The 12,937-nt window shown below is 37.6% G+C and overlaps 1 protein-coding gene across 3 annotated transcripts in view; it reads left to right on the forward strand.

Moving 5' to 3' along the window:
• PHTF2 (putative homeodomain transcription factor 2) overlaps positions 1–12,937 on the forward strand; it is a 72,471-nt gene that overhangs the window by 27,335 nt on the left and 32,199 nt on the right. Inside the window, exons 3-6 of one of the 3 annotated variants that reach the window (XM_050899138.1) lie at positions 1,675–1,731; positions 2,154–2,165; positions 5,692–5,761; positions 8,323–8,481. In XM_050899138.1, the coding sequence (XP_050755095.1) occupies positions 1,675–1,731; positions 2,154–2,165; positions 5,692–5,761; positions 8,323–8,481 (298 nt within the window). The remainder of the gene's footprint in view (positions 1–1,674; positions 1,732–2,153; positions 2,166–5,691; positions 5,762–8,322; positions 8,482–12,937) is intronic. The other 2 variants (XM_050899129.1, XM_050899145.1) reach the window with 2 other exon arrangements.

The following is a 12,937-nucleotide window of genomic DNA, read 5'->3' on the forward strand; positions in this document are numbered from 1 at the left end:
GCATTTATGTTGGATCCTTGGTTAAAAGATCCTTTTTAACCAAGAATGACTTTTTCTTTTTTTTTTTAAATACCATCTTCTAATTTAACATTGAAGACTGAAATAGTAAAAGACAAATCAGAACAATGTTTTCTGGTTTAAGGTGTATGCTCTCGTGCTCAGGCCTTTTATGTCTCTTGCAGTTTGCAAACTGGAACGAGAAGTCATACTCTTGGAGTAAGATTGAATTTGAGCAGGTTCGCTCAAATGACAGGGGTTCCTCTTGCCTCTCTGTCAGGTGTCTGAACTAAGCTGCTTGTCTCTGCACAGTCAGCAAAGGGACTTTGAATCTTGGGAAGTGCATCTGTCTCTCCCTCATGAGCTAAAAGTGATCTTGCACTTAACTGCCCAGAGTTTGTGATGTGAATCAAACTCCAGATATCTAGCAGTGTTGTGCGCACATGTGTGTGCATATGCATGTGTATGTCTAGGTAGAACTGCTGGGATGGAAAGGTTTTAAAATTGACATAGTAAAAGAGATCATTACTGAATATTATCTAGAAACGCTATTTGTGCAGAGTTCAAAGCAATCTGATGATCTTCGATAACTTCTTACAAAACTTCGATATATTGTCTCACATATTGACTTGTTCTTGTCACTTCATCTTACATGTGAATTTCCTGAAGTTTAAGGCTGCCCTTCTTCAAAATATCTGATGGTCATAGAGTGGCTTTCCTATATAAAGTAATTTCTTAAATTAACTATAGCTACCTGTATTGATGGTTATTTAAAATGACAGAATTCATCAAAACTGGTCTTAGTGCTAGGATTTTAAGAAGTGCTTGCAGGATCAACTTTTAGTCTTTCTATGGTTCTGCTCTTGTAAGTACACAAAGTTTTCTACAATGCTGTGGTGAGCTTAGAGCCCGGGAGAAAACAATTCCTTTTTATTCCAAATTTTTAACTAAAAACTTGTTCACATTTAGGCAAAACTAAGATCTTTAGAAGAGTTTCATGAATAAATAGACTAGCAGCTTAATAAGAGTGAACAAATTTGGGAGTAGGTCTACTAGGAACATTATTTCATCAGTGCTTCAGCAGGAAAAGTGCCTTTTCCTGATATGCTGTGAGTTTTCCCTGGCCTGTAATCTGGTTGATTACCAGCCTGACCGTATCTTTTGTTGCTGTGCAATCTTAAGAGATAAAGCTAAAGACAAAGTAGCTGTAAAAGTGGGTGGAATGGAATGGGAAATATAGAGGGAGATGATTTTAAAAATAATAAATTAACTGAAGATATGGGTTCAACTAGATGTGCGTTGTATTTTCTCTGAAGTTAACTGAAAGACTGTGTCATTGTTGCTGCCCTAGGTCTGCTCTCTGTCAGTATGGAGACTGGAATCCCGACCTGAGGTGGGAGGGAGCGTGGTCTTCCCGGTCCTCTGGCTTGCACAAGTCATGCGATGAGGCTGAGGCTATCTGCTTGCTCACCTCTCCCCTCTATCACAACTCATTTACAGATTAGCTAGATCCAGTCCAGCCAAGATGGAATGGAGAAGATAGAGATTTCTTTGTAAATAAGTCTCCCCAAGGAAATAACCTGCTGTCTTCATGCTTGTCTTGTTGAAGATTGATTGATTTTGTTTGATCAATGTCTTTTAAAACCTAATGTAGATTTTTTTGTGTGTTCTTTTTAGATTGGGGCATATGATCAACAAATATGGGAAAAATCAGTAGAGCAAAGAGAAATAAAGGTAACAATATTATAGCACTTCAACTTTTTTTTTTTTTTTTAGCCAGTTATCAGTGCTGTCTGTGGTTGTGTACGCTGATATAATTTACAATGTATGTGGTGGTACTTAATACTAGTAAAGTAAAACTAGACTTCTGGAGTGTAACCAAATGTAACCGGCATACTATGCTGTATTTATTTTACATCATTAGTAACTCTGCAGCATTTAGTGTGCTGCATCTCTCTGTATCTCAGTACATTTTTTTTTTCTTTTCTTTTCTGTTATCTTAAGCCAGGGCTTAGTTGTTTTAGTACCTCTGTCTTTCACTTTTCTTTGTGATGAATTCTAATGTCAGTTATCTGAGCTCTCTTTACTTTCAGTTAGTTACCTTATACCTGCAGTTTACTTTTCCTCCTTTATGATGCTGTCATTGTTTTGTACAGTTTATTAGACTGGTAAGTACTTCAGGCTTTGTTTCCCTGAACAAGCAGTTTAACAGCGTTCTTTGCGTTTTGGTTTAACTAACAGTGCCATCAGTGTCTGCCACACTGCTAAATAGTTTTGGAGAAAAAGAAATCGATCCTATATGTAATAGATTTATGCATTGCATATTATGTCTTATTTCATGATGTTAATTTAATTAACATTTTCTTGCAATTAACCTTGTTTCTTCAAATATTGCACACAAGAAATATGCTATTGCTGCATGAGTTTCAAGGCATTGTTAATTCTTAACGTTAGCGAAATGCACATTGCTTCAGTTTCTCTGGGTGCTTTTTCTTCTCCCCAGTACTTAAACAGCGAAGCAGAATGTGCTAGGGGGGCTTGTCTGCATGACATGGAAACTGTTACTGACTTGGAACCACAGAGTTCCCCCATTTCTGTACCAAAAATCTACAAATTAACTTCCAAGTCGGAGCTGATGGTATTTTTAGAAGTGCTTCTAAACCTGACGCCTGAACCTTTGCGCTGCTGTGAACCCCGGTCTCGCCGGCGGCGCAGCGCGCCCCTCCAGCAGCGCGCCCCGCGCCGGGCCGGGAGGCCGCAGCCCGCAGCGGGTCCCCGGCCGCCGCCGCCGGCGCGGGAGCCGCCCCCCCCGCCGCCCTCCCGGCAGCGCCCCGGCCGGCCGGCGGCCTGCCGCGCCTGCGGCTGCTCGGGAGAGAGCCGGGCGGCTGGGGTTGTGCCGGGCAGCTCGGGTTACTGGGAGGCGCCTGGCGGATCTCAAAGGGAGCACGCTTCTGAGTGCAGCGCCAGCGGCAGCCGGGATAAGTGCTGTTCGTACAAGCAGGAGTCTCTTGCGGGAAAACTGTGTCTTGCGGTGCCGTTTGTCTGAAGTGTGCAGAGAGAGCTTTCGGAAATGTTCTTGACAATCAGTACAACTGATTTCAAACTGAGACCCTAGCGTGTTACTTGTTGTCGGGGTCCTTTCCACGACCGTGAAAACCAATCGCCATTACCACAGAAGTTCTTGTAACTACTGTATAATAGGACAGTATTCAAATAATTTATTGCAAATAATGCCTTGTGCTTATTCGAAATGCATCTTGTTTGGCTCGGGAGTCCAATAACTAACAAATTAATGATGGTGTCTATATGAGTTTGTGTTCACTGAGTTTAGCGTAATAACAGTAGCACTGAAATAGACTAAGGTCAAGTATTGCATGTTAGCACTTTAATCTCAAAGCTACTACAGTATTGTTTATAAATGAACTTTACTAAAAATCTAAAAAAAATTATTTTTTAGTCGATAATCTGTTTCTGATACTATAAATTTATAGTTCAATTAGAACTAAATAGAATCTATTAAGATTAATTTTAAAATTTGTGCAAAAGAATTTTTACAATAAGCAACTATTTTTAAGCATTTTTATTTAAACTTTATTTTTGCTATTAGTTAGCTGAAGTGTGTTTGGTGCTGACTAGAAATTGTATGAACTAACCGGATGGAACAGTGTGAAACACTATGAATATTTTTCTTTTTTTAATTAACCTTAGTTTGAAACACTGCTGTTTTCCACATATGTTACAGATATTTCTGATGCATTAAGAGAGTGGAGAAACTGCATCTTAATAAATGGAATTCTTTCACTGCATGTGGCAAAAAGTAGAACCACCAATTCAGTGTAGTCCATGGACACTGAAAGTGTTTGAGATATGACCAATGGAATTTTTAAAGAATGTGTCACCACTTCTTTTCCTATGAAAGATGCATCAAGTTATACTGTTGAATTATTTTTTGCAGAATTCTTTCTTTAAAATGAAAACATAATTTTAGCCACAGTGGTAAATTTTTCCTAGGATTGTGCATGTGTTTCCAGGGGGTTATTTCATCTAAGAGGCACATAATCTTTATTTAGACTTTCACGAAAAATCTCTGGCCCATAAGCAGTAATACATTTGAAAATCATTGTATCATTCAGCATTTTATTTTTAAGCTTTAGATCTTTTTATGAAATAGAGTGGCTCACTTATGCAAGATTTCACAAAAATCTGTAGCTGGTTCTAGAATTATAATAATTTCCAACTCTAATTATGGGCTTGTTTTCTCATTCCACATAAAATTACTGCAGTTTTAAGACTGCTGTTCTGTAAAAATCTTGCACATTAAGCTCTTTGCAGTGCTTAAGTCTACAATACGACTGGTTTTCTGTATTTGTCATCCTCAGAGCACATTTTGTCCTATCCATGTTTCAGTTCTGTGTATTAATTTTGTTTTGTTTCAGGCAAACTCTCATTTTTCTAATAGACACATCAGGTGATGATGATATATCTAGTTCATTGTGAACAGTTTGATTTTTTTTTTTTACATTTTTATTTCAGCATGAAAAATCCAGTTGAATTTAGATGTGAGAAGTATTTTGAGCTGCACTCTACCTATTTGAACGATTTGCTTGATATTATTCTTATGAAGAGTAACATTACCAGATTTCACTGATCTTTCTCTCGTTGATAATAACTTCATTTTTATGGTTTCATCTGAATTGAATGTTTACATTTAAGTAATAAATGTTTTTACACGTGGATGAAATATGACAATGGTGGAAATCTACAGTTCACCAGTGAATTTAACTGCTTTTTGAATGAAAAGTTAAACCATTTCCATCATAATTCCATTTGTACCTGAAATATTTTTTGAAATATTATATTTTACTCTGTATGAATTGTACTCTGTGGAATCGTTATTGGCTAATGTGACCAAGAGCCTAATCTAAAGGGATCAGAATAAACTCACAGTTGTCTCTGAGGCTTGAGAGTACAGCATCACATTTCAGCATTTAAAACAAACTTGGAAGTTTTGCAAGATAGTTTGGCTCTTCAGTGAAGGAAGATGCTGTTTCTAAAAGACAAAATAAGCTTGCTTTTTTTCCCTGCTGCTTTCCTGTTGTGTGTGTGGTTTTTTTCCTCTTTTTAATAGGCTAATCTATATTCTCTATTAAGAAAAATTCAATGCTTTTCTAGAATTTGGATTTCTGACAGCGGAACTTGCTGATTAGTGGCTCTTGCTTTGCAACATGATTTGCTATCTAGGTTTGGAATTAAGGAGTTGCAAAGTAAGCATTTTGTGAAGTTTAATTAGACATCTAAGGAGAAAAGAGATTCAGGAAAGTAATTTGTTGCAAAAGTTCTGAAAACCTAATACACATGTATTACTAATTCTTGCAAGTGTGTGCATATGGTGTCTGCATAATCCCAAGCCATGGGAGATGAGTGCTCAGTGCTTAACTATGTTTTAAAAATTACCTAATGGGTCAGTAATTGGTTGGGTTTTGTTTAGATTGTAAAGTGTGTAAAAGGCATTTATTGTGCCTTGTTCCTTGGAATTTTTATTTTATAGTACTTTAAATCTATGAAGTTGACATATTTGTCTGAATTTTCAATAGCAGTATAGGTTAAATACAATTACTGACCACATCGATATTTTTTCTTTCGTAATGTCTGTCATCTGCATGAATGTGTTTTGATAATATTTGCCTATTGCAGGGTTTGAGAAACAAACCAAAGAAAACAGGACATGTGAAACCAGACCTCATAGATGTTGATCTTGTAAGAGGTAGGTCCTGAGCTAGAAAAAGCTGAATTTCTCAGTATAAAAATAACTGCCATCCTGTGTCTTGTAACAAGAGTGTAAGTATTAAAAAAAAACCCCAAATAAATGCAACAAAACCAACCAACCCTATGTAACTCCTCTCTAAAGAAGACAGATAGGAAATATTGTTAAAAGATGATCTCTAGAATAAACTGAAGGCTTAAAAACTTGATTTACATTTTGTTGTATAGATTTAGATATTGAAAAAAAAAAGAAACACGTGGATTGTCATGGATCAAAGTTTTGGAGTTACTAGTTCAGAAATCTCCTATCGCTATGCATTCAGACTTCTTCTGAATCTTCTGACATCTAGAAGAAAGGTTATGTTGAAATTTCTGGAGAGCAAAAATTGTATAGACCTTGAGTATTTCTTGCCTGTTTTAAATAACAAAACAGCAACAGAAGGTCAGATGATATGAGACTTTTCAAAAAGTCTTAATTTATTTTTATCTTTATTTAATTTCCCTCATGCCTCGTGAAGGCTAGGGAAAATATTATTTAGCATTTTTTCCATGAGCCCAGCAGCCAGCACGGTCTCCTGAATCCATTCCAGGTAGTGCTCTTTGAATTCAGTCTCGGATTAACCAAAGCACCCCGCTGTGCTCTCGCCTTTAGAGATACACAGGCACCCTCACACCCAGAGCTGGCCTTTAGAGACCCACTCACCCCCTTGCTCCCAGGCTGCTTTACCCCTTCACCAGTTAGTCTGGCTTGATCTTTGCTAGCACTCACACGTGCTTTCCCACACCTGCACTTGCTCAGGTTGCTGGCACCACGGACACACGGCCCCCCCGACTCATGCTCTGATGTCTGGCTCCCGCTGCTGGCACTCAGCCCCCCGTACGCATGCATGCACGCACACAGAATAGACCGCCCCACGCCCAGGAGAGAATTAAAGGAATTTAATAAGATAGTACAGACTGCGCTGATCAGGCACGTGGCACGGCCAGACAAGCAGCGTACTGAGCAGCAGCTATTTACACATGACCAGTCCTTTTTATTCCCTTACCCCTCAATTTCCCCACACTTGTTCCTCCCCAAATCACCTAAACTCCTCCTTTCTCCCACCCTTGGTTTCTTCCCTAAACATCCCATAGTAAGTCCTGTGCAATCTGAGCTCCTTTTCCCCTGCATCCCATAACGAGTCCCACACCCCTGGGCAGCAACTCCCTTTCGTCTGAAAGGTGATCTGGAGAGCTGCTCCCAATGGCTCATGGTGACGGTTTCACACCTGGGCAATGGGGCTGATGGCTCTGCTGGGACAGCCCTGGGAGGGCTGGTCAAAGGTGTTCCTTCCATGATTTGGATTCCTGCCTGCCCTTGTGCCTCTGTCCTGCTCTGGGCTTGCGGAGATGGGCCTTCGATGGGCTGATGGCTCCAGTGATGGGTCTAGAAGAACCCTGGCAGGGTATTATTTGGGCTCCCCCTCCTGCCCGTTGTCTCTTTGAGCTCCTCTGCGGGCGTGCAGATGAGCTTTTATCACATCACCTAACAATATAACTTTTGAAAATGGGAATGTGAGAGAAAGAAATAAAATCAAATAACATTTGAACTCTGAAGAAACAGAACTGAAAACTAAATGTTTGTAGGAATTAAGGAACAGCAGTAGACCACTTCAATATGGCAATATACATGAATAGCATTTAAATGACTGCTCTGCATGGATGTCTAAGCTGGCATTGAAGTAGTTCCAGTACTGGCAGTGTTTTACCTGTGCCAGCACAGAGCTCACTAATGCAAGTTCTGCTTGTAAACAAGGTAGAGATGGCGTAGCAGCATGCAGTAGTTGCCCTTTCCAAGCATAACCTTGGCATAATTTAAGTCACACCCCCATTAAGTAAATGTTACACAGTTTGCTAGCTACCAGAGAAGTGGGAATTTGCAGGAAGAAAAAGAAATGGAGGGATATGAGAGAGAAAGGACATTTGAATAAGTGAGATGAAAAATGGTGTAGAAGGAGAGACAAAGGTAAATTCTTTGGGTGGCTTCCCTGCTCCTGGGGCTAGTCCTCAGTCAGACAGATACTCCTCTATACTTCTCAACCTTATTCCATTTTCCTGAATGACATGGCTGGAGCAATTTACAGGTGTTGATGTTTTAGATCCATTTGCTGTATCGGGAAAGGGCTCTGCTGTGCCTGGGCAGGCATGGGGAGTTTTGATATGACTTCCTGTTGCTTCATATCAAGTTTCTGATACCTCAGTGAAACAGAATATTTTTTTAATGATTTATTTTAAAATAATTTTGACATAGTAAGAAATGGCAATGTTTTGTTATTCACACATTCCAAAAATCTAGGTAATTGTAGAAGTTCCTGATAATGGCAGTCAAGAGGGCACCAACAATTTACGCAAATTTTGGATTGAGGAGATAGTGAAATGGTGGAAGTACGAGATTTATTCAAATAATTATGTTTAATAATTGCTCCTTTAAGTAACTATCTTAACTACTCTGCCATTGAACAACTAAAGTTATTATTAGCCATAACAATTAAATATATTGAAATTTCCTTTCTTTTTTTAAAGGATCTGCTTTTGCTAAAGCAAAACCTGAAAGTCCTTGGACAGCTCTGACCCGCAAAGGAATCGTGAGAGTTGTTTTCTTTCCATTCTTCTACAGGTGGTGGCTACAAGTGACATCGAGGGTCATCTTTTTCTGGCTGCTTGTTCTTTACCTTCTTCAAGGTAGAGTTGGATTACAGGATCAGCTTCAACTGAATGCCTTATTTTAACCATATGGAAGCTGCTGTATGGTACTTGGTTCACTTTATGCTGTTAAGGTTCATTCCAATATTTCCTGAAATATTGGAATGACACAGTCCCAAGCATGTGTCTTTTGGTTAACACTTCTTTTACATATATAAAGGGGGCATACTGAAAATTTAAGGATTTCCTCACAGGCTTTCTTCAGCATTTAGCACACATGTTAGTTTGTCATCTCTGTGTATAATTTAGGTTTCTAGGACTATCTAATTTAGTTCAGGACTGAGCAATATCAAGGAAGCCTTTGTCTTAGGCAGTGTATTTTGTCTTGGGCTTTTGGTCTTTCTGGTACTTGGGCAGATCAAGAGCTCTGATCAAGAAGCAAATACGGCCAGACCTGCCAAGGTGCATGCAGCTTGCGCAGCCTGGTAGGATGATCTGTTTGACCAGTTTCCAGTTGTTCTTCCCTGTGTTATTTTGTCACATCAGAGGCAGTGACCTTCTAGTTTATACTTTAGTCAGACCTCAGCCATGCTCCTGAATGACGGGCAAATGAGGGGCTTATTGTCCTATGTGCTTCTGCTATTTTTTCCATTGCAATGGGGAGACTATGCATCTTAATTTTATATTTCCTAGATAATAGAAAGACTTTTGGGCAACTGTTAACAAACGGAAGGCAATTCACAGCTTTTGAGATGCTCAGTCTTGAGTTCTAGTAATCTGACTTTGTGCTTCTCTTAGTTATATGTAATATGTAAGAGGAAAATTAGAAAGGGAAGAATGTAATGTAGTGAGTCAGTATCTAACAGTGTGAAAGTCACCAAAAGAGTAAGTGTATTAGAAGCGTGTACAACAGAAATGGAACAGAAAGTTAATGAAAGTTGGGAGCAATTTCAGTACCCTGAGAAGCTAAATGACTGATAAGTTTTCCACTGAAATCCAATTAAAATAAAATATTGCTTTTTCAGTTTTGCCATCTGTCCTTGCAGTTGTGAATCACTATATCATTTGGAAATTGTATTTAAAACAAGAAATGGAGTTTAAAAAAAAAAGATGATGGTGCCTCTTGTGTGGTAATGTTAGCAGCTATAAAATGAATTTCACAATGCCAGTGCCCCAAAACTTGAAATATTGACAAATATTCATATGGTCTCCTATCAAAACTTCTCCTTATCCCCATTTCTGAGATAGGTGCTTAAGAATTATTGTTGCATATGTTAGCATTTGTGTGTGCTATGGTAAGCGATCCCGTAGTGTTAATAATTTTAATCTCACTTATAGTAATATAAATAGTAAAATACATAAGTTATGAACACGGTAACAAATGAACTATAGGTGGCTTATTCTGAGAAACACCATTATAGTAATTTTTTATGTTCCCATTCTTAAATTTATTTAAAAAATATACCCACCCTTAATTTGTGGAGCCTTCATAAGACTCTAAAAGCAGCAAAATAGTAAGACAATGCAGATTCTGAGTGCAAGCAAGTTTTTTAGGACATTAATTACAGAGCTATCTTGTAATTAATTTTTTTTCCCCTCAGATTTCTTGGGATCTATGATTTACTAAAGTTATGACTGGAATGCATCATTTCCCTAATCCATATAGTCTGTAATGTGACAAAATATTTCTGAGGTTGTGAATTAACAAATACTGAAAAAGAATTAATAGTATTCCATATTACACTATAATCCAACTATTTGAAACACTTGTCATTTAAATTGTGCTGAATTAACTGCAGAATTTTTGATGGGTTTTGAAATAAATTGAAAGACTTATAATGTACATGTAAGTGAAATTCACAAAATTTTTTTATTGGAAACTGTTTAAAACACCCCCCTCAAGCCTCTCCTCCTAACACTGCTATATAGGTTTTGCTTATATTTTACTCGGAAGGTGTGGTCAGTTATTCATTTCATACAAAGGTGGTAAGGCAGCACCAAAACATCAAGAATCTATTATGGAAACTTAAGAACAAAACACTTCAAATTCCAGTGGCATATTTCTGCCCTGGATCTGAATTTTGTATTGCAGCTTGGACTTTCTGTCATCATGACAGAGTCTCACTGACACTGTTGTAAAATGGTCTGACTTAATTTTGTTTATATATGTTTAGTTAAATGATTTTATTTTATAATGAAGTTTTTTCTATAGATTTATGAACTGCATTACTTGGAATTATTGCTTTGAAATTGATTAGCTTTAGCAGGATACTTGCTAGCAGTTATGTAAGTCTACAGAAAAGAATTCTTTCCTTGGCTGTAGATTTTATTTGCATTGGTGTCCTTTAGTATAAAGTATGCTTAGCAAAATGTGTGATAAGGGAACTACAGAGAAATGTTTTTTTGTCCAAGGTCACGGAACAGGCTGATGAATTAAGGTAGAAGTAAAACCTTTTTCTTCTGACTCCTTATCCATGTAGTTTATAGTATTACCTCATTTTTACTTTAAAAATGTTTCTATATTCTAATAGGAAAATGAAGTGTGAAATTATAGTGTGTATCTCTATTGTGTATTTCTTAAGTATGAAAGAAGAAACTTTAATAGTGATATAGTGATTGTTTATTGTAGTGAGATACATACGTATGCGTTTTTAAACTTGGTACTACAAATATTTCAAAGCTTTAAATGCTATAAAAATAAATGCTTGTTGGTCTTTGAAATGTACGGTTGCTTTCTTTGATACAACTTTTTGCTCTGTGATATAGTTTCATTTGTGTCTGTTTCATGAAATAAATCATTGTAATTTAGAAAAGTACAAGTCCAAATACTATAAATAAGTAAAGAAATAATTAAAAGTGGTATGAGAAATTCTGTTCTGAGACCTAGCTCTTGGTAGGAGTAATTCTAGGACAATCTGAACTACAGCATATTGACACACTGCACAGAAAGAAGTTCTTGGATTTCCCTCCCATGCTACTGAAAAGATCGGGAGATTGGTAACATTTTCTTAAATCTGTGTGTGAAAGATTGGTGGGAAAGTGTGAAACTTCATGGTGGAAATCTGCAGTCTACAGATTTGTGTCTTCTGGAAGAAGATTTCTTCTAGATCACTCTGCTTTGCTAAATGTTTTTTAAGTAGCAGAAGAAATCTTGTAGTGAAGTTTGAAATTATTTTGTGGAGGTCTACTCCTGCAAATCATTTCACATGGATCTGTGGAGCTCTGTGTTCTCAGAAGTGTATTTTTGTCCAAATTGTATGGTAAAAGTCAAAATTGGCTACTTCTTTACACTTTATACCTTATGAAGCTAAGTGTATGTGTGAGAAACTCATTTAGAAAGAGGTAATATTATCTGTACTTTTTACTATCTGTACCTTTTTTTGTTTATTTCTTAATAAGTTGGATTTCTGATTGATGCATACTGTCTTTCTGAGAAACCTTATACGGCAAAAACTTAGTCCACATATAGTAATAAAAGGTACCCTATGTGTTCTATGTAAGACTTCTGTGCTTTAATTTAGGAAAAAGACTGGTGGGAAATTAGAAATAGATTACCACAATCAAAAATAATTCCATTGTTTTGTACATTCATCATGTTTCTAATACTGGTTACCTTGCTAAAGATTATTTCATGAAAAACACGTCTAATCTCTTTTTAGTGGAAAATATCGCATCCAGGTGTCTGCTGTGTTAGGCGTGGCTTCATGTGATATATTTTAGGTGTTTGAATGTGGCGCATAAATCTGCATGTGGCTGTATTTTTTTCAGTTAACTTTAGTAGAGAACTGGTGAAAGCTGTTGAACTTGTACCATGTATTTCTTGTGCTAGAAGTAGGTCTAAGTTATGGGACTTTCACTTCTTGGTAGTACAAGAACAAAACCAAGTTCTTGTGGGATGTGTGGATGTTAGGCACAGAGAATTATTCCCCTGTTCTGTTTCTGAATTGTTTCTTGGAGTTTCTGTTGTTTTTTTGGTTGTGGTTTTTTTTTTTTGATAGCTTCTCTCAGCTGAGTTACAGAACACACCACTTCAAGCCGTAGAGGCAGAGCAACAAGAACATACAATAAGCAGAGAAAAGAGAGGGATTGCCTCTTCTGTCTGCCCCATGCCTGCTGAATGTGTTTAGATTGACCTGAAGTCTGTAAAGACATTTCTGAGTTGTAGAAGTGGTTGGGCTCTGGGTACAGGAGCAAGAAGAGCTGCATGGGTGTTGGCTATATATGAAAAGCTGGTTATAGGGTTACAAAATTAACAGTTAACTATGGAATTGGAAGCTGCCCCTTTTCCAACCACAAGTGCTAGTTGGAGTCCTGGTCACTTCAGCTGGACTACCTCATAGTTTACATGGTTTGTCTTTGATCTTTCCTCATTACTAGAAAATATACACACAAGTATATACGAAATGTATACGGGGTTGCACTTATGCATGTCTTGTCTATCCATAGGGGCAATTTTGTCCTTTGACAAAATGGAGTTTAAAATGCATTCTGCTAG

Source organism: Gymnogyps californianus, chromosome 1 (genome assembly GCF_018139145.2).
Source record: "Gymnogyps californianus isolate 813 chromosome 1, ASM1813914v2, whole genome shotgun sequence".
In the NCBI taxonomy this organism is placed as follows: domain Eukaryota; kingdom Metazoa; phylum Chordata; class Aves; order Accipitriformes; family Cathartidae; genus Gymnogyps; species Gymnogyps californianus.